Raw genomic sequence first — 18,149 nt, 5'->3', positions numbered from 1 at the left:
TGAGGGATGCGATGCACTCGGTTTGCGGCTGATCGGAACTTATCGTTTGACGATTTTTTTTTCAGTTGGAAGAGAAAAAGGTATTATTTACAGCTGAACAAGTTAAGAAAATATTTTCACAACGCCAGAAATGCTAAAGGTTGACAATCAACCGAATGGAAGAGGAGGCATTATCCGAGCAACGTTGAGTAAACAAATGCACTTTACGCGAGGGAGAGAAAACAACCCCACGGTATAGCTTGAATTTTTCGATTAAACGTCAGCGCAACAGGAGGGGAAGTTGGTTTGTTTTGGTAATGTTTCGGTCACCTGTTGCTCGCTTATCGCTTAACTGTCATAAATGCCGGCCGATTGCTGATCAGCTGGGACCCGAATGTAAACAATAACATCAGCTGGGTGAAGAAACAAAATGAATGGAACTCGAAGAAAATGCTTGGTTTTACAATGCTTATAAATACTTTTGGGTAAAAATTGCAATTAAATGCACGTTCTGTTCAGTTTGACAAACAAATAGCAGCAATATGGGGTCAAACAGACAAAATTAAGGGAGATTAACAAGATTGGTGCATTCATGGCCGCTTCCCGAAAAAAGAAAACTTTTTATGCATTGTGGCACATGAAATTCCCTCTCCGTTGGAACAGGAAGGCTTTGTTTACAAACTGATAAGTTATCGTTTATTCCAAGCGTTTTTTGGCAGTTTTTGATCGGCGTTGAAGCCGGTTTTGTCGCTAGAATCAAACCTCCATCGAGCCAACCGAGCAGTATAAACGCAATCAGTGACGTTTCTTTTTATCTTTCTTTTATCCTCCCCTGCAGCGATGACAGCATCTTTCTGATATCGCACTCGGCAGTCTTGTGTGTGTCGCGAGAAAAGCATCATTTTTGTTTACAGCAAGCTTACCGATTAGTGACCAAAAAATCATCTTCAATTATTTAAATAGCCCGAGACGTGACTCACCGTGTAAAATGGCAGGAAATCCGGCTGAAGAGCTAGGTGAGCGTGGTGCCGTAAAGGGTCCCTTTCCGTCTGCTTTCTTCGAATGCCCCGGAAAGAAGCCCCACGGGATGACGATGCACTTTACGGGTTAAAAACGAAGTAAACATTTCCTTCCCCTCGCTGGAAATTCCATTTTCCCTTGCATTTTGCAGAACTTCTGGAGCGTGTGCTGTTACGGCTGGGGTTTGCCGATACGGACGAGCAGCTGCAGACGACGGTGACCAAGTTTCTCACCCCGGTGCTGATCAAGATTACGTCGCCGAATGAAAACGTTCGCAAGAAGGTTAGGAAGGAGAGGGTTGGAAGTTGCGCTAGGAACGTTAATTATGAACGAGGTTTGCTCTTTCTCTTTCGGTCTAGGTAATGGAGATCCTGACGCACATCAACAAGCGGCTAAAATCGCGCAATCAAATACAAATCCCACTCGCGCCATTGTTGGCTCAGTATCAGCAGGCCGATTCTTTGTTTTTGATCGTAAGTAACTGTAAGCTTCCACCGAAAAGACTACCAGGTGATTAAACTTGTTCTATTTTTCGGATAGAACTTCGCCATCATCTACATCACGATGGGCTTTCCAAGACTGACGGTGGAGGAGCAAACAGAATTTGCCCCCGCCCTGCTAAACTGCTTGGAAGGGAAGCCGGAAACACATCAGGACAAGTAAGAGCCATACAAAAAGACGTTCCAACGGGACTAAAACCTCTGTTTTCCCTCCCCTCGTAGGATCCTGATGCTGGTCCTTCCACTGTTGGGTGAGATCAAGATACCGGAAAACCCGGAAAAGCGTTCGGAACTCCTCGGGCTGTCGAACAAACCGGCCACCAAGCAGCAGCTGCTGTCCATACTGATGGATGTGCTGCTACTGCCGTACGGCACCCTGCCCGACAGTGACGTGCCCCCCGGCATGAGCGTGTACTCGTTCAAGCGCGTCACAGCAAAGCCCCCGAAGGCGGAGGAGCTGGAGCAGCTGAAGAAGGGCATCGTGCGCTTCCTTTGCGGGGGCATCTTTCCCGACCAGGAAATACTGGCCCATCTCGTGGTAGCGTCGGCCGACACGCGCTTCTCCGTTGCGACGCCCGCCATCGGTGAGCTGAACAAGATCTGCAGCTCGCTCGACTGGGTCGATCCGAAGCTGTCCGCACCGCTGTACAGCCTGTTTTCGGGCAACGGTTCGAAGCTGCCCGACCGCAAGACGAGCGGCGTGAGTGCCCGGGTCCGGCAGAAGCTGCTGCAGCATTTGCTCAAGTGCCGCGGCAAGGGCATCATCATCGCGAACGGCATCCAGGTGATCTTTGAGTCGCTGTTCGGCGACAACACGAACCAGAAGTGTAAGGTGCTGGCACTGCAGTTCGCCTACAATCTTATTAACAAGTATGTGTATGGAAGGATTTGTTCGATGGAACTCATTTTTAATCGTTTTTATTCCTTTTCCTATCGTCTACCAGTGGACAAACTGATTTGATCAACAAACTGTCCAAGGTGCTGCTGACAGGGATCTCCAAACTGATCGGTACCGCGTCGGAGGAAACGAACGAGGTGCAGAACGCGGCGTACAGTGCGATGGCGCAGCTTGCCATCGTCTGTCCCGCGACGGTGAACGAGGACATTCAGCTCGTGGGCGAATACTTCACCCATCTGCAGCAGGCACCGGTCGAGCTGCACTCGTCGATTCGCGAAGCGCTGGTCGCACTGGCCCAAGCGTTCGATTGGCGCAAGCAAAGCAGCGCGACTGCCGGCTCGTCGGAAGCGACCAGCATGGAGACGGAGGACGTCGCCGACAAGCCGGGCACATCGAAGCGCAAGCTAGTGGCGGCAAAGAAACGGTTCGTGCCCAATGCAAACCAGCAGCTGCTGCTCGCCCTACTCGGGGAGAAGGCCGAATCGAAGCTGACGATCGTGCAGAACGTGGCGTCCGTGTTTCTGACCACCTGCTTTCCCGATTACTACGTGCCGTCGCGCTATCTGCTGCTGATTATCTGTGGCGAAAGCTCGCAGCTGCGCGAAGCGATGACCACCTACCTGTACGGGGTGTCGAAAAAGGACCACATCAACTACGGTGCGATCCTGTCGGTGAGCGAGTACGACCGGGTGGAGCAGCAGGAACCGTCCGACACGAAACACATCGTGCTGCCGTCGTTCGGCGAGATGGTGGAGTACGTGGCGAGCAAATCGGAGCGCAAGGTGGCGACGATTGTCGACCGGATGGGGTACGGGAAGGTGAAGCTGCCGTACGCGTTCGACACGTACGTGGAGATACTGGAGTACCTGCGCATCTGTTTGCTGTTCAATGCGGGCGTCAGTACGCACCCGGGCGACGATGAGTCGCTGTACAAGTTGACCGCTTTTCTGCGCAAGCTCGTCGCTGAGGGGCAGCGCGACACGGTGGTGAAGTATAACGATCTCGTTCGCCGGTTGGTGATCGCCCGGAAGGGTATCAGCGAGCTGACCTGTCTGTACGATCTGGTGAATGGTATTCCGGACGCGCTGGTGGAGGAAAACCGAGATTTGCTGCTGACGCTGGAAAGTTCGCTGAAGGAAACGTCCGAGCCGACGCGTGTACTGATCGCTAGGGTGTACGGTGTGCTGCTCGCTTACGTTAGCGATGAGCCGGAGTTCGAGCGACAGTTACGGGAGCTGCAAACGCTTGGCAATAAATCGCTCGAAACGCGGCACGGTTCGATCCTGGCGGCGGCGCATGCTGTACATCGGAAGTTGCTGCTTAATAAAACTGCCTCCGAGCGTGCAGTTAAGGAGTGGGATCTGCTGCGGGAGCTGATCGAGCTGCTCGTGTCGTTGTTGCGCGATCAGCAGTCGCTGCTACAGTCGGCGGCCATTCGTAGCTTGTCGTTGATTGGTTCCTGTACCGCACTGCCGCTGCCCGAGGAGCAAGAAGGTATGGATACGGGCGAGACGGAAGCGACCGCCAGCAAGCAGCAAACGGTCACGACGAAAGCCTCGCTGATGGAAACGCTCATCACGCTGCTGCAGAGTGGCCACACAAAGGCGAAAATACGGGAAGATGCTGCCCACTGTCTCGGGTTTCTGGCGGTCGGCGATCGGCCGTACTACGCCCGCAAGGTGCTGCAGCGCTTCCTGGGCCTGCTGAAGATGACCAAAGATCCGGCACTGCACATTGCGATGGGTCAGGCGCTGGCGTACACGCTGCAGGGTCTACCGAAGGGTAGCCACGGGTTGAATGACGTCAACGAGGAGGTCGGCAATGTGGACGACGAGACGCTTACCTGGTTCCTGATCGAGCTGGTCAAGCAGGTGAATGAAACGCACGCGTATCTGAAGCAGGCGTGCGCCGTTTGGTTGCTGGCGATCGTGAAAAACTGCAGCCGGCGCAAGCCGGTGCGCGAACAGCGCCAGATTTTGCAGCTCGCCCTGACGGATCTGCTTTCCGAGGATAATGGTAAGTGTTGTTTCTTTCATTTGTCATCCGGAGTCGTCCAGAGTCGGAGTCGTCCGGACTTCGATCGACTCCGGCCGACTCCGATCGACTTCGACCGACTCCGGACGACTCCGGACGACTCCAGACGACTCCGGACGACTCCGGACGACTCCGGACGACTCCGGACGACTCCGGACGACTCCGGACGACTCCAGATGACTCCGGACGACTCCGATTTAGAATGACTCCATGCGACTCCGGACGACTCTGGACAACTACGGACGAGTCCGAATGACTCCGGGCGACTCCGAATGACTCTGGGGGACTCTGAATGACTCCGGACGACTCTGAATGACTCAGGACGACTCCGGACGACTCCGGACGACTCCGCACGACTCCGAACGACTCCGACTCCGAATGACTCCGAACAACTCCGAACGACTCCGAACGACTCCGGACGACTCTTATTTAGAGTGACTCCTAGCGACTCCTGACGACTCCGGACGACTCCGCACGACTCCGAACGACTCCGACTCCGAATGACTCCGGACGACTCCGAACGACTCTGAACGACTCCAAACGACACCAAACGACACCAAACGACTCCGGACGACTCTTATTTAGAGTGATTCCTAGCGACTCCAGACGATTCCGGACGACTCCGATTTAGAATGACTCCAAGCGACTCCGGACGACTCTGGACAACTACGGACGAGTCCGAATGACTCCGGGCGACTCCGAATGACTCTGGGGTACTCTGAATGACTCCGGACGACTCCGAATGACTCAGGACGACTCCGGACGACTCTTATTTAGAGTGACTCCGAACGACTCCGGACGACTCTTATTTAGAGTGACTCCGAATGACTCCGGACGACTCCGAACGACTCTGGACGACTCCGACTCCGGGTGGATCTAGTGGTTCCATTTTTCCGGAGTCGGAATCGGACTAATAATAGACGGAGTCGGATGGGAGTCGCGCCCCAAGGGTGCACATCACTATTTTGGACTGGACTTTTTTTTCGCAGAACTTGTGCAGGATGTGGCATCACGTGCGATGGGCATCATATTTACCCTCTCGGAGAACGAAGACCAGGAGGCGATGTCGAATCTGCTGCTCGATCAGCTAATCGGTGGCCGGCGACAGGTGCAGAAGGTGGTGGAGGACACGAAGCTGTTCGAGGAAGGCGTGCTCGGCAAGACTCCCATGGGGTAGGACACGCCACGTTTACCTTCACAAACAGACAGTGCACTAACGCATCCCTTTTGTTTTTTCTTCTCACACAGAGGCAACCTTTCGACGTATAAGGAGCTGTGTGCGCTGGCGTCCGATCTCAACAAACCGGAAATGATCTACCAGTTCATGCAGATAGCGAACCACAACGCCACGTGGAACAGCAAGCTCGGTGCGGCGTTCGGTTTGCAGTCGATCTCGAAGATCACCAAGCTGAAGATGGAACCGTACCTGGGGAAGATTGTGCCGCGCCTGTTCCGGTACAAGTACGACCCGACGCCCAAGATACAGAACTCGATGATAAGCATCTGGGACTCGGTGGTGACGGATGCGAAGTCGACGGTCGAGCTGTACTACTGGGACATTCTGGAGGACGTGACGAAGAACCTCACCTCGTACGAGTGGCGCACCCGCATCGCGTGCTGTTTGGCAGTGCGGGATCTGATCAAACGGGCGGCGGGGCTGAAGCTCCGGTCGGATCCGATCGGTAGGAAGAAGGTGGAGGATGCTCCAACTTCCAGCTCGATGGATGTGGATCAACCGAGTGTTCCCGAGCCGGAGCTGCGCTACCTTTGGAGTCAGCTGTTCCGCGTAATGGACGATCAGCACGAGGGTACGCGACTGGCAGCGGAAGGCACGGCCAATGCACTGAGCAAGGTGTGCGTGGTGGCTGCATCGAGCGATAACAACAAGTCGGCCATGAATGTGGCCAGCTCGATCATTCCGTTGCTGCTCGAGACGGGCGTTACGCATACGGTGCCGGAGATCCGCAAGCTTAGCATTCGTACCCTTTCCGAGCTGATCGATTCGGCCGGTGCACTGATACTGCCGCACTTGACCAGCCTGGTGCCGTGTTTGCTGCAAGCGACCGGTGAGCTCGACTCAACCAAGCTCGCCTACCTGTCGACGATGGTTTCGGGACAGGCGGGCGGCGGTACGCAGGAGACGATCGACACGCTGCGGGCCGAAGCCGTCAAGCAGCACTACACGATGGAAACGCTGACGAAGTGCATCCGGCACATCGACTACGCCACGCTCGAGCGTATGTCGCCGGCCGTGCTGGATCAGGTAAAGTCGAGCGTCAATCTCGGCACCAAGGTGGCCTGCGCCCACTTCATCTGTCTCGTTAGCATACACCTCGGGCAGGAGATGCAACCGCTGACGAGCAAATATCTGGGCGCTTGCTTTACCGGGCTGACCGATCGCAATGCGACCGTGCGCCGGTACTACGCGTCCGCCATCGGTCACCTGATCGGCACGGCGAAGGAGCAATCGATCGAGCGGCTGTTCGGCAAGCTGGAGGAGCTTTACTTCGAGCAGCAGGCGTCGCGATCGAAGGCGGTCCCGCTCACGATACAGGCGATCAACAAGCGGCACCAGGAGGTGCTGAAGGACTACAGTGCGCACGTGCTGCCGCTGGTGTTTTTCGCAATGCACGAGGAAGTGACGGACGACAGTCGCTCGACGGTGGAGCTGTGGCAGGAGCTGTGGCACGACATCAACACGGGCGATGCGGGGCTGCGCATGAATCTGGACGCGATCGTGACGATACTGGAGACGAACCTGAACAATCCCTCGTGGTTGTTGAAGGCGCAGGCCGGCGCCGCTACGCATACGCTCGCGTCCAAGCTGAGCGCCACGCTGGACGACGCGGTGCGCTGCCGGTTGATCGAGCTGATACTGAACAATGTGAGCGGACGGACGTTCCAGGGCAAGGAGCGCTTGCTGCAGGGATTGGCGAGCCTGTGCAAGAAGCTCGACCAGCGGGCGACGAACCACGCCGAGCGGATCGTCGATGCGGTGATGAAGGAGTGCCGCAAGGAGGAGCCGGTGTACCGTACGCACGCGCTCCGCTCGCTCGGAAACATTCTGAACGAGCTGAAGGTGGACCGGTTCGAGGAGGTGTACAACATGGTGTGGCACTTGCTCGACAAGCCGCAGCAGCAGCAGCAGCATCAGCAGGACGACGGTCCGGGGGAGAGTGTCACGTCGGAGGAGCGCAACAAACAGATGCTGATCTCGGTGCAGCTGAAGGAGACGGTTTGCGAAACGCTGGGCAAAGCGTGGCCAGAGTATTCGATCGACACGCAGCGCCGCTACCAGCGCATGTTTGTGGAGAAGTGTGTGCAGTGTTTGAAGTTAAACACGCGCCCGGTGCAGCTGTGTCTGCTGCAGGCGCTTGGGCGGTTTTTGGAACGTTTGCATCTGCTGCGGAGTAAGGTGGAGGGTGAGGATGGCAATGAGGACATGGAAGGAGAGAGCGGCAGCTCTGCGATGGGAGCGAACCGTGAGAAGAAGGCAAAGGTCGATTCGGAAGCGACGGATGGGAACGTGCTGGAGACCGTTTGTCGCATCGTGCTGTCCGCGATCGTGGAAGTGGCGGGTAAGAGCTCATGCTTCTCTGCTCGTATGATTCTTAGTACTAATTGCGTCCACTTCCTCTTTTCCTTTCAGCCATACCGCACACCGGTCTGAAGAAGGAAGCCCTGAACGTGATGCTGATACTGACGAAAAAGCTGAAGGCCAAGGAGGCCGGCACGGTCGAGCTGGAGCTCGGTCTGGTACGGCAAACGTTCGCCCAAATTCTGCAGCAGCTGCAGAAAGATACGGCACCGGAAATTAAATGCCGGCTGAAGGATTTGGAGGACAAGCTGAAGTGAGCAGCACTAGACTGGATTGGGCAATAAACGTTCAGTTTTCTTCGCGCAGCCACGCGAGATTGCACGTGAAGGGTAAAAGAAAAGTCAAAAACGAATCTTACAGCAAGGTAATAAATTATGACACATGTTTGGTAATTGTAAATGATTTGTTGAAGTTGGTGTGTTTGCAGAAAATGGCGGTTTTATTTCGGGCTACCCTCTCGGAAGTTCCAGGAGGAAGTTTTCCCGTGATCCTTAATCTCCACATTTGCCTGCTTCAAGCGGTCTCGCAGTAAATCACACACTTTGAAGAGTTGTGGGTTTTTGGTTTCGATCGCTTGCAGTCGAATTTCGCTTCTGGTGGCCACCATCGCTTCGATTAGCTGTTCGAGCGATTGATTGGCGTCGTTTCCCATTTGACGGCTGTGCTGGGACGACTGTTTGTCGAGAGATTGCATTCCGTAGGAGACAAGTTCCTCCCGGATGTATTCTGTTACGGCAAGGACAGCCCCCACATTGGAGGAGCCAATGAGCGAGACGCCAGAGGTGGACGGTTCGTGGCTGTTTATTATCCTCTGTACATTGGAAGCAAGCTCACCCAGCGCTAACACCGAATTGGCGGTATTGAAATCGTTCTTTAAAAACTCTCTAACGGTCGTCCGTGTGTTTGAAAGCTTTCCCAGCAAGCTTTCCGTGGTGGTCGCATCGTACGTTGTCGGTTTCAGCCCATCGATGAAGGCTTTGGCGTCGCTGAAGAAGCTGGCAAACTTGCGCAGCACGTTGCGCGCCGTCCCCATTGCTTCCGGGCCGTACTCGATCGCGCTGCGATAGTGCGACAGCAGGCAGAGCATGCGGAACTCGTCCGCACTGTACGCACCGAGCAGCTCGCCGATGCTGACCGTGTTCTTGAGCGATTTGGACATTTTGTGCGTCTGGCCCTCGAGATGGAGCTGGCCGGTGTGCAGCCAGTGTGTCACCCAGTCCGGCACGTCGTGATAGCAGCAGCTTTGCGTTTCCTCATTCTCGTGGTGAGGAAAGCGCAAATCGAGCCCACCAGCATGGAAGTCTATCGTGCGGCCGAACAGATGGCTTGCGAGCGTGGAACACTCAATGTGCCAGCCCGGGCGTCCCTTGGCAAACCCTTGAGCGGTCCAAAACGGTTCACCCGGTTTCGAAGCTTTCCAGAGCGCAAAGTCCGACTGATGTCTTTTCTGGCCCTTGGACGCATTGCTTTCCGGTTCGATGATGACCTTCTGTAGCTTACCGTACCGTTCGTACTTGGCCGTTTCGAAGTAAACCGACCCGTCGGCGGTGCTGTAGGCGAAACCTTTGTCAATCAGCGTTTGCACGAAGCAGACTATCGCGGGAATGTGGTCGGTGACGCGCAGCTTTACATCCGGTGCACGAACGTTCAGCCGCTGCAGGTCGCTCCAAAACTCGTCCTCGTACCGGCGTGCCAGCTGCTGCCAGTCGACCTGCTGCTCCAGTGCACGGGCGATTATTTTGTCGTCAATGTCCGTGATGTTCATCGCGGTGACGAGCGGGAGGTGGAAGTGATGTCGTAGAATGCGCTGCACAATGTCCAGCCGCACGTAGCAGCTGGCGTGACCGATGTGGGCCGAATCGTACACTGTGGGGCCGCAGGTGTAGAAGGAAAGGTACGGCTTGCTGGGGTGGATTTGTAGTGCAACCTTTTCCTTGAGTCGTCCATCGTAGAGGCGCAGATCGTGGGTGAGTTTGGCGGTGGAATATTTTCGAAACACCCGGAGAAACATGGTGAAACACTTTTGGGCAGCAATATGCCGATATCGAAACAGCTGTGTTTGTGTGTGTGCAAACAGCTGATTGTGACGTGACGGTGGCGTCCAATAATTACGTATCATGTTATCATACCAATTTGTACATTTCGTAGTTTATAAACTGTTAAAGGGCATAAATAGGCTTTACTGTCCAAAAAAGAGCTTTATTTGACAATAAAAGAGAAACGATTGCTTTTTTTCTCGAATAAAAACAACGGTCGCTTCGAAAGTTCTGATTGACGTTTGGCATCACTGCTGTCAACGAGCCGTCAAGCGAGTGTTGGTTATGAAATTGTGTTGCAAAAACAAAACAATCCTTCCACGGTGCAGTGAGTTATCATTTTGTGTGAAAATTGTGTAAAATTCACCGCAAAACTTTACAAAAATGATGCGCTACGAGGGAAACGAGGAGCTGGCCGATAAGTCGGCCTGTGCCGGTGTACGGGCCGATCTGAAAATGTGCCTCCTGCAGAGTGATTGCTGCAAGAAGGTGAGTGTGCCGGTACAGCAGCACCTCCTCCTCTTGGCAAACCCAACAACTAATGCAATGTTTCTCCCCTTTTGCAGGAAAAGAAAACTCCCCGAGAATGTCTGAACCGTACCGATGGTTCCGTACCGAGCGAATGCTTCGTGCTGCGGAACACCTTTTTCGAGTGCAAGCGTTCAATGGTAGGTGCAGGTAGATTGGTGGTGCTGTTGTTACCGTACGGTTACTAATTGACCCGTTTTGCTTTCCTCCTTTCCTTTACAGCTCGACAATCGACAGCGATTTCGCGGCAGGAAAGGTTACTAAAGCCAAGCGGCAGGCAAGCGGCCGTTTCTGTCGCCCGAGAAGAAAGTTATGTTTTTATTTCGTTCAAAACACCTCCCTAAAGCTTCATGAGTTAGTGTATAAAATATAGCATTAAAAAAGACAAATATGGTGCCCGCTTTACGACCAGCTGTTTTGTGATGCATTCGAACGGGCCCCGGTAGAGATGCGATCCAGCTCGCCGTCCAAACTTTGGCTCTTGTCGTAGGTGAGTTTGCTGCTGGCGACACTGAAGCTGCTGATCGAAAGGTCGCTGTAGCTCACAGCAACCGCCATTGTGGCCGGTTCCAGTTTGCGCTTTTCATTTTGCGTGTTCTGCGTTGCGTAGTCAATGAGGTCGTGTGAATCGTTCAGTGTTGCAGCGGGAACTGGCTGTGTAGGGACGGAGGGGAAAACAACTTCCCCGTCCGACAAACCCAACTCAGTGCTGGAACAGTCATCCAGGCTTCTATTGGACGATGGTTCTACCGTGGGCAGTGGTGGAGCCGGTGCCGGTTGCGCCACTTCAATGCGAGGCGCAAACGGCGCCTGCTTGTCGGACGAGCTTTGCGATTTCGAGTACGTGCGACTCATCTGGTCTAGCTTTTGCAGATTTTCTTCGATGCTTTGCCGCAGCTCACGCGTGTCCTTCGCCAAAACATCCGAAAGCTGCGCGTTGCTGGCCGTTCGGGTGGCAGGAATTGGTCGCACGACTGTTTCCACCTTTTCTGGCTCTTCATCAGCTGTCGATGTTTGCATACCCGCCTCGGATATGGTGCCGATCGCAACATCCACCGTGTGGCTTTCGACCGGACGCGATTGTTTCAGGTATTTGAGCGGATCGAACGCACGGAAAGGATTCGCGAATTCGCGGCCCGTATCCGGCTGATGCACGGGTACCACAATTTCCGGAACAATCGCAACAGGTTCAACCATTATCTCCCGCTCAAACTCTTCGTTTAACAGCTCGCGCTGGTTCATCTCGAGCTTCTCATCGTTGTAGCGCGTCCAGATTTGCACCTTCTCGTCGATAAGCTTCCGCTTGTCTTCGCGCTGCTTGCGCAAGTAGCGCTGAAAGGAATGATTGATCTTATCGCTTTCCTTCTCCAGCTGCTCGATCGTTTGCTTCGCGTTCTGTATGATGGCGTTCGTTTCGTCCTCGAAGTTGGCCATCAGCTCGCGCTCGACGTTGTGCAGCACCTGCAGTTTGGTTTCCTTCGTTTTGGCCGCTTTTAGCGATTCGAAGTAGCGGCTTTGCCGTTGCTCCTGCCGCTGCAGATCGTCCCGCAGCGTGGCCAACTTGTCGTCTACATTCCGCTCCTGGCGGTACAGCTCGTCAAGCTTTTCGTCTATTTTGCGCATAAAATGTTGACTTTCCTCGCTCGTAGCATCAATGGGGTGTGGCTCGGTCTGAATGCTGCGGACGATTGGTGCGGGTTGTGCTAATGGTTGTGCGATCGTTTCTGTTTGTGTTGCCGCTAACGCTTTTGCTAGCTTTTCCTCGTATTCCAGCTTAAGCTTCCGCAACTCTTTCTCGTACTTTGCCTCAATTTGGTGTTTTTTTTTGTCCAGCAGTTTGGTCACTTGTTTCTGCAGTTTCGCCACATATTTTTTACCATGTTCGGTCGTTTTCAACTCCCGCAGGAACTCGGTGTAAGACTTTCGCTTTTCTTTTGGCTTGTCACGGCGTGGTTCACCCTCTTGATCCTCACCGTCGAGCTCGCCCTTTTCCTGCACATCTTCCGTGCGTTGCTGGCGTACGGTTTCGATGAGCTGTTCGAACATTTTCGTACACGTTTCCAACCGTTCGATCAGCTTGCAAACATTCTCCGAACAAACGCGCAGCGAACGGGCGGACTGGTCATCGTCTGGGGTCGGCTGCTCGTTCATGTTTTTCCCCTGTTCCCCGTTCGCGCCATCCTGCAGCGTTTGCTGTTGACTCTTTTCCAGCTCCACAATCGCTTTGCCAACGGCCTTTACCCGGTGGAGCAGTTTTTCCACATTCTTGTGTAGCTTTTCCACCTCCAGCTTCTTCAGCAGCGTCTGGGCGGATGTTTTCCGTTTGTCTAGCCGCTTAAGGTGGCGTAACTTTGCTTCCTGCGTCTTGACGGCCGCCAGGATCGTCTTGAACACGATGTACAGGAGTGAGCGGCTGCCCTGGCCGGTGCCGAACTTGTCGTACTTCTCCACCAGCCCGTCGTAGTGTTCGATGCCGAGCGCTTCGAAGATTTCGCCCAGCTCGGTCCGGCTCAGCCGAAACTTGGCCGACCGGGTGAAGTCGGGCAGCGTGTTCTTGAACGGTACCTCGTTCGTGAAGATGGACAGCGAAAAGTGGCAGTTTTGTGTGTAGAGAAATTCGGCCACGAGCGTGTTCAGCACGAGCACAAGCGGGGACAGCACAATGCCCTGCTGTGTCTGCAGCTTGAGGGCGATTTTCTTCCCTACAAAGTAACACAACCGTTAGGAAGGGAAGAGTGTTACAGGGTTTTCCAGCGGTTCTTATAGTTGTGGGACACTTACTTGACTGTTATGGGAAGTGCAACTAAAAATTGGACTCTATTCACCCGTTTTTGTACAAGCTCCTTGGAAATTGCAATTGGAATTGTCCAACAAGGGTGCTATAGAGCCCAATTCCCATTATATTAGGTTCATTTCACGCAGGAAAGACTCAATAAAGTGTCCCACAGCTATGAAAACTCCTGGAAAATCCTATAAGAGACTACCTGTGCAGTGGGTGGATGCTTACCGAGAGCGGTGCGGCTCATTTTTTCGATTAAATTTTTCTTCATCTGCAGCTGAATGTTCGTCTCGATGCCTTCCTCTTCGATCCAGTTCTTCAGCCGTGTCCGCAGCTCGGCACTATCGATCTCGTCGATATCGCCGAGCGTTCGAGAGGAATCGGGCATTTTTCTGGTGGCACTTTATGGTCGCTGTTTTGCGCAACTGACAGGAAGAAGGGGGTCGATCGGTCGTCCCTAAAGGGACGCGGTACGTTTTTGTTTACAATTCTTCCGCTAGCTACCGTCGCTATGGTAACCATGTGTTGGTGTTTTGAAGGATAAGGGTTATGCGCTGTTGCATTTCTCAACGTATTTTGTTCGTTCAAACGGGGCTCAGAAGCACGAACACAATTTAAATAATTTGTTTATTGGTTTATTTTCTTATTTGTTCTTACATGGCTGCTTTATTTCCATCTGATCAACTGTTCTAGAATCTGTGGGATGCTTGTTCAACATTCCTCGGCTCTGCTGGTTTTTTTTGCTTCATCTTGTTGTGATTTTCCCTTTTCCCAGTGTTCATCTTTATGTTGCCACTCTGTTATAGACTTTTGTTTGTAGCTGTGTCAATTTAAAATCACAATAATTCGGTAACTTTTAGGTACGTTTAAACATTGTTTGGGTGGTAAAACATTCAAAGTGGTTAAATTTTGAAAATTTACTGTCGGACAGTTTGCAATTGCGCAAATAAAATGATAGCTACGAAATAGTCTTTTAAACTTTATATAAGAAAATAGCAAAAAAGAAGAAACTAAATGAGTAAAAAAATAGCCATTTAAAAAGAACTAACAATCGAACAAACTCTAAACGTAACGAAACAACGAAGAGTAAGAAGCAGTTCTGTTCTCTGCGCCGTCAGGTGTAATTTGATAAATCTTGAACCATTCGCGCCAATAACCACCACCACCACCACCACCACCCTGACCTTTTTCAAAACGTGTCCCCCCACTTTGCCCTTTTCTTCCGTACCCCGGGACCGGGTGAACAAACGAACGAACGTGTTAGTGTGCAGCAGCAATCGGTGCGGTGCCAGAGCGACAGCAGCAAACGGCGGCAGCAGGGGCAGGGCAGCCAGCGAATGCTGGGCATTTAGATTTAATTAACTTCATTAAAATGTATCAGTATCACAGCATTGCAAGTTTTTTTCTTCTTCTCTTTAAAGTATGTTTGGGGCTTTTTTTGTCGGGGCCATTTTCTGCCATCTGTTCTTCGGTTTCACCTTTTGCACCTTGCATCTCTTGCCATCTTTTGCGCTCCGTTGCAAGGTAAAGTTTTGCATGAACGACCTGACATCCTGACTGGCCCATTTTGCTTTTTGCATTGCGCTATATGCGATTACAAGCGATAAGTAGAAAGTTTAATGGGTTAAATCGCATCCTCCTTCGCGGGGTTTTTATTTTCTAAACTGATTTTGGGTTTATTTTCTTCTTCTTAACGACCTTTCGTGGCGATTAGCGATTTGACAAGGTGTTTTCTTCCTCCTTTTAATGACTCGGTTGTACATTTTCCATTATTTTGTGTGTATTTTTTAGCATGCTTTAAAAAATGCGATAATGAGTGGAAAGAAAGTGAACCATACGTAAGTTATCGGCTTTTTGTATCGATCTAATTCGAAAGTAATCTTCCATATTTTGGTCACAAAAATGTTGAAAAACTATGTACGCACACAAATAAAAAAAACCTTCACAAAACGATCGCAGTTTATTGCGCGTGTTTTACGATTCTCTCTACAGTTCTGCTCTATTCTTATCTCAGAGGATGGGCTAAAGATGTTTCCAACCGTTTCTAAAGCTCTATCAAAAGAAGGAAAGAGTTAAAGAGAGTTTCGGCATTTATGTATATAAGCGTATTTATATCTTTCTTTCTTTCTCTCTTCTCTATATCTTTTCGCTTTCGACAATTTGGGACATTTTTTTGTTGTTTTCGTGTTGTTTTTGTGTATTTGTTTGCAATAGTTGTTCGTTCTAATACGCTTTTTACCGCTATCTTTCCATTATACGTTTTTCTTGTTTTACTACTCTAGTAAAATTGGAAATTTGAAATCGGTTATAAAAAATCTTATGCCGGGCTATACATTTTTTTGTAATGTTTTCTAATTCTTGCTTTACGATTTTCGCTACATTTTTCGTTCCTATGTTCGTTCTTGTTCAGCACATTGTTTGCCCCCTTTTTTATCTATAACTAAGCACATTTCTTTACGTTCGCTTATCTAGACAGCTTATCGGATCGCTCAGACGAGCAAAGCGTATGCATTTGTTTGCATGGTAACATTGTTTGTGGCAAGAAGTGACTTGGTTTCTCCGTACCTACTACCGTCGGAAGCATTATAAATATATTGATCCATGTGTTTGTTTTTATCTTTTCATTTACTTCTTCCAAATTTTTATACTTCTTTTTACGACGCTTTGGTCATTTCACTGTTTGTTTGTTGTTTTTTTCTCATTAACTTTTTTCGTTTCTCTTAGAGAAGCGTTTGTTAGCTGGTTTGCTTTTGCTGAATTACACTCCCACTTTTGGTTTTGGTGTACTTTGCCTTTAAAATATGTTTCTTTTTATAGTTCTTTGACAAATATGTTCTGCAGTTAATCGATTTGCCTTTAAATAACTATGTTAGGTGGCACTAGTGTTGATCGTGCTCATCGTTACGATATCTCGTTAAAGCATATTCAGTAAGTAGAGGGAAAAATATTCCTTAACAAATGTGGGTGCACACGCTTTTGAGGCTCTGTTTTCATCATACGATATTATAAGAACTTATGCACAAAAATTAACAACAAATTTGGACCACAGCTCTTTTTAAACTTGTATCAATCTTCCGGCGATCCTCAACCTTCGGGCATCATTGAGCAATTGTCGTACCGTTTGGAGTGTGTTTAAATATGTCGATAAGGCTGCAAGCTGTGAGTTGAAGAGGTGTCGTTGATGAACAGTAAAAAGAAGGTTTATTTAAACATTTTTGAAAATCGTTTATGGCACGTTTTCATGTCTGTAGGCATATGTGTTAGGCTTATATGTATTAAAAAAAAGAGAATATATTAGATACGAGAGTAGGAATAGAACTAAGTTCCATGTTTTATAGATTCCTATTTTACAGTTTGCAGGTGTGTTTTGCAGCCAATTTGGGTTTTCTTTTCTTCTGTGATGCAACGTTGTATATGGAAAAGGACGCTTATGTAAATACGAACTAATCAGATCAGCATGATTGTATTCCATTGCGGTCGTGTGAAACCATCTCATTCCTGGTGGTTGTTTTTGTGTATTTTTTTTTCGTTTTTTCGGTAAAACTACAACTGCCTGGTCTGCGTAAGTTTTGTAAGTATTTTGGCGCATCGATAATTCAACTACCGCTTGCAGTTGAGTGGTTTTGGTGTGGTGAAACTTATCCTTCATATCAAACGAATATTACTAACACGGTCTCCAGGGCCAACGTTGGCAGTATGGTGTATGGCCGCTTCCTCCATCTACGACACCACGACGGCCTGTGACTGTTTTAACTATACTCATATGCTACTGGCACGGCGTAGTGACTTAAGTGTTATGCAGTAGAAGTTTTGCTGTTTGTCTGTTTGTCTGTTGTTCTTAAACGCCTGAGAGTAGGCAACCAGACTGCGTTACCACAGTGGTTTGGTTTTTGGTCTTCTACTGCACCCTATTTGTACAATATATCTATTCCCTTCAAGCGCAATATTATTTGTGTGGCGTGAGTTTTGTTTTGTTTTTATCTATAACTTTCGCGCATATTCCAAAATCACTAGAGACGTGATGGTTGTTGCTTTTTTTTCCATTAAATTATTAAGTACTAATCATTCGATAAATTGAATTGTTTGATGTAAAGGACACACAGCTACTGTCGATGCGCCATCTATCGTGTGCTCTGGTGCCGCAACTCGTTATTCGAGTTTACTCAGCACTTTCAGGAGAAGATAAGATTGAGCCGTGTGCAGGCTCTGTGGCGAGTGAAATTTTACTTACCCTACTGTATTGATGCTTACACAATTACACAACCATTTTTGCATTTTTTGTGTTGCTTTTTTGCGCCTATGGTTTTGTGGGATTTGTTGTTTTTTCTTCTTCTGTTGGACAAGCGCAACACGTTCGATTGGCAGGCGTGTGTCAGTAGAAGTTATCAGAGCGCGGAAAAGTAGTTTGCCGATTGGATGGAAACGATCGCGGAGGCTTCAGAAGGTTTGAATTGGCCGGTACAGTCCCGTGTAGCCACATAACCGTGCGCGAAGGGCCGGTATTAGCAGGGCAGCCGCCGACAGATCCTTGAGCAGGTCGGCACATTCGCAAAGCAGCAGATACATCTTGTCGCCGCGCGACGATACACTTTTGTGGAGCGTTATTCTCCGCAGGCCGGCCGTTTTAGGAAGGTACCTTTGAAGGGTGCGAAAAAAGAGAAAAGTAATAAGTAAGTGTGCAACTGTAGTAACGATTAAACAGTTATTAGCAGACTGTATCATATTAGAATAGTTTCGATTTATTTTAATAAAACATTTTTTTGAACTTGTAAAATAT

General features: G+C 50.2%; 6 protein-coding genes across 10 annotated transcripts in view; 2 read left to right on the top strand and 4 right to left on the bottom strand.

The window, feature by feature from the left end:
• Nucleotides 1-18,149, bottom strand: part of LOC120955008 (lissencephaly-1 homolog) — a 233,112-nt gene that overhangs the window by 210,509 nt on the left and 4,454 nt on the right. The window lies entirely within an intron of this gene.
• Nucleotides 811-8,428, top strand: LOC120955853 (proteasome-associated protein ECM29 homolog). The gene is made up of 9 exons (XM_040377045.2): nucleotides 811-995; nucleotides 1,151-1,281; nucleotides 1,359-1,472; nucleotides 1,540-1,658; nucleotides 1,722-2,369; nucleotides 2,444-4,413; nucleotides 5,421-5,604; nucleotides 5,680-8,009; nucleotides 8,081-8,428. The coding sequence occupies exons 1-9, from the start codon at nucleotides 968-970 to the stop codon at nucleotides 8,284-8,286; spliced, it is 5,730 nt and encodes a 1,909-aa protein (XP_040232979.2). The 5' UTR covers nucleotides 811-967; the 3' UTR covers nucleotides 8,287-8,428.
• Nucleotides 8,446-10,236, bottom strand: LOC120955855 (probable cysteine--tRNA ligase, mitochondrial). Its single transcript, XM_040377047.2, has one exon. It carries the CDS (start codon nucleotides 10,146-10,148, stop codon nucleotides 8,469-8,471), a length of 1,680 nt encoding a protein of 559 aa, XP_040232981.2. The 5' UTR covers nucleotides 10,149-10,236; the 3' UTR covers nucleotides 8,446-8,468.
• LOC120955856 (cytochrome c oxidase assembly factor 5) lies at nucleotides 10,351-10,982 on the top strand. The gene is made up of 3 exons (XM_040377048.2): nucleotides 10,351-10,554; nucleotides 10,632-10,733; nucleotides 10,816-10,982. Exons 1-3 carry the CDS (start codon nucleotides 10,450-10,452, stop codon nucleotides 10,855-10,857), a joined length of 249 nt encoding a protein of 82 aa, XP_040232982.1. The 5' UTR covers nucleotides 10,351-10,449; the 3' UTR covers nucleotides 10,858-10,982.
• On the bottom strand, nucleotides 10,994-16,825 carry LOC120955854 (GRIP1-associated protein 1). The gene is made up of 2 exons (XM_040377046.2): nucleotides 13,601-16,825; nucleotides 10,994-13,295 (listed from the first exon to the last, which is right to left on the bottom strand). Exons 1-2 carry the CDS (start codon nucleotides 13,758-13,760, stop codon nucleotides 10,996-10,998), a joined length of 2,460 nt encoding a protein of 819 aa, XP_040232980.2. The 5' UTR covers nucleotides 13,761-16,825; the 3' UTR covers nucleotides 10,994-10,995.
• The window catches only part of LOC120957629 (uncharacterized), a 65,787-nt gene continuing 64,565 nt past the window's right edge, over nucleotides 16,928-18,149 (bottom strand). For all 5 annotated transcript variants that reach the window (XM_040379921.2, XM_040379922.2, XM_049609815.1 and 2 more), the window contains one exon: nucleotides 16,928-18,008. In XM_040379921.2, coding sequence (XP_040235855.2) covers nucleotides 17,810-18,008 — 199 coding nt within the window. In that variant the 3' untranslated portion in view covers nucleotides 16,928-17,809. The remainder of the gene's footprint in view (nucleotides 18,009-18,149) is intronic.

This window comes from Anopheles coluzzii, chromosome 3, assembly GCF_943734685.1.
Source record: "Anopheles coluzzii chromosome 3, AcolN3, whole genome shotgun sequence".
Lineage (NCBI taxonomy): Eukaryota > Metazoa > Arthropoda > Insecta > Diptera > Culicidae > Anopheles > Anopheles coluzzii.
The sequence above is the reverse complement of the archived record's forward strand: the minus strand, read 5'-3'. Positions and strand labels throughout refer to the sequence as shown.

Bases quoted from the DNA above. Each gene is read 5' to 3' on its own strand.
- LOC120955854 (XM_040377046.2), bottom strand. From the start codon at position 13,760: ATGCCCGATTCCTCTCGAACGCTCGGCGATATCGACGAGATCGATAGT. The intron at 13,296-13,600 runs GTAAGCATCCAC...GTTACTTTGTAG, and splicing joins AATGAGCCGCACCGCTCTCG to GGAAGAAAATCGCCCTCAAG.
- LOC120955855 (XM_040377047.2), bottom strand. From the start codon at position 10,148: ATGATACGTAATTATTGGACGCCACCGTCACGTCACAATCAGCTGTTT.
- LOC120955856 (XM_040377048.2), top strand. From the start codon at position 10,450: ATGATGCGCTACGAGGGAAACGAGGAGCTGGCCGATAAGTCGGCCTGT. The intron at 10,555-10,631 runs GTGAGTGTGCCG...CCCCTTTTGCAG, and splicing joins AGAGTGATTGCTGCAAGAAG to GAAAAGAAAACTCCCCGAGA. The intron at 10,734-10,815 runs GTAGGTGCAGGT...TTTCCTTTACAG, and splicing joins TCGAGTGCAAGCGTTCAATG to CTCGACAATCGACAGCGATT.
- LOC120955853 (XM_040377045.2), top strand. From the start codon at position 968: ATGGCAGGAAATCCGGCTGAAGAGCTAG. The intron at 1,473-1,539 runs GTAAGTAACTGT...TTTTTCGGATAG, and splicing joins CCGATTCTTTGTTTTTGATC to AACTTCGCCATCATCTACAT. The intron at 1,659-1,721 runs GTAAGAGCCATA...CTCCCCTCGTAG, and splicing joins CCGGAAACACATCAGGACAA to GATCCTGATGCTGGTCCTTC.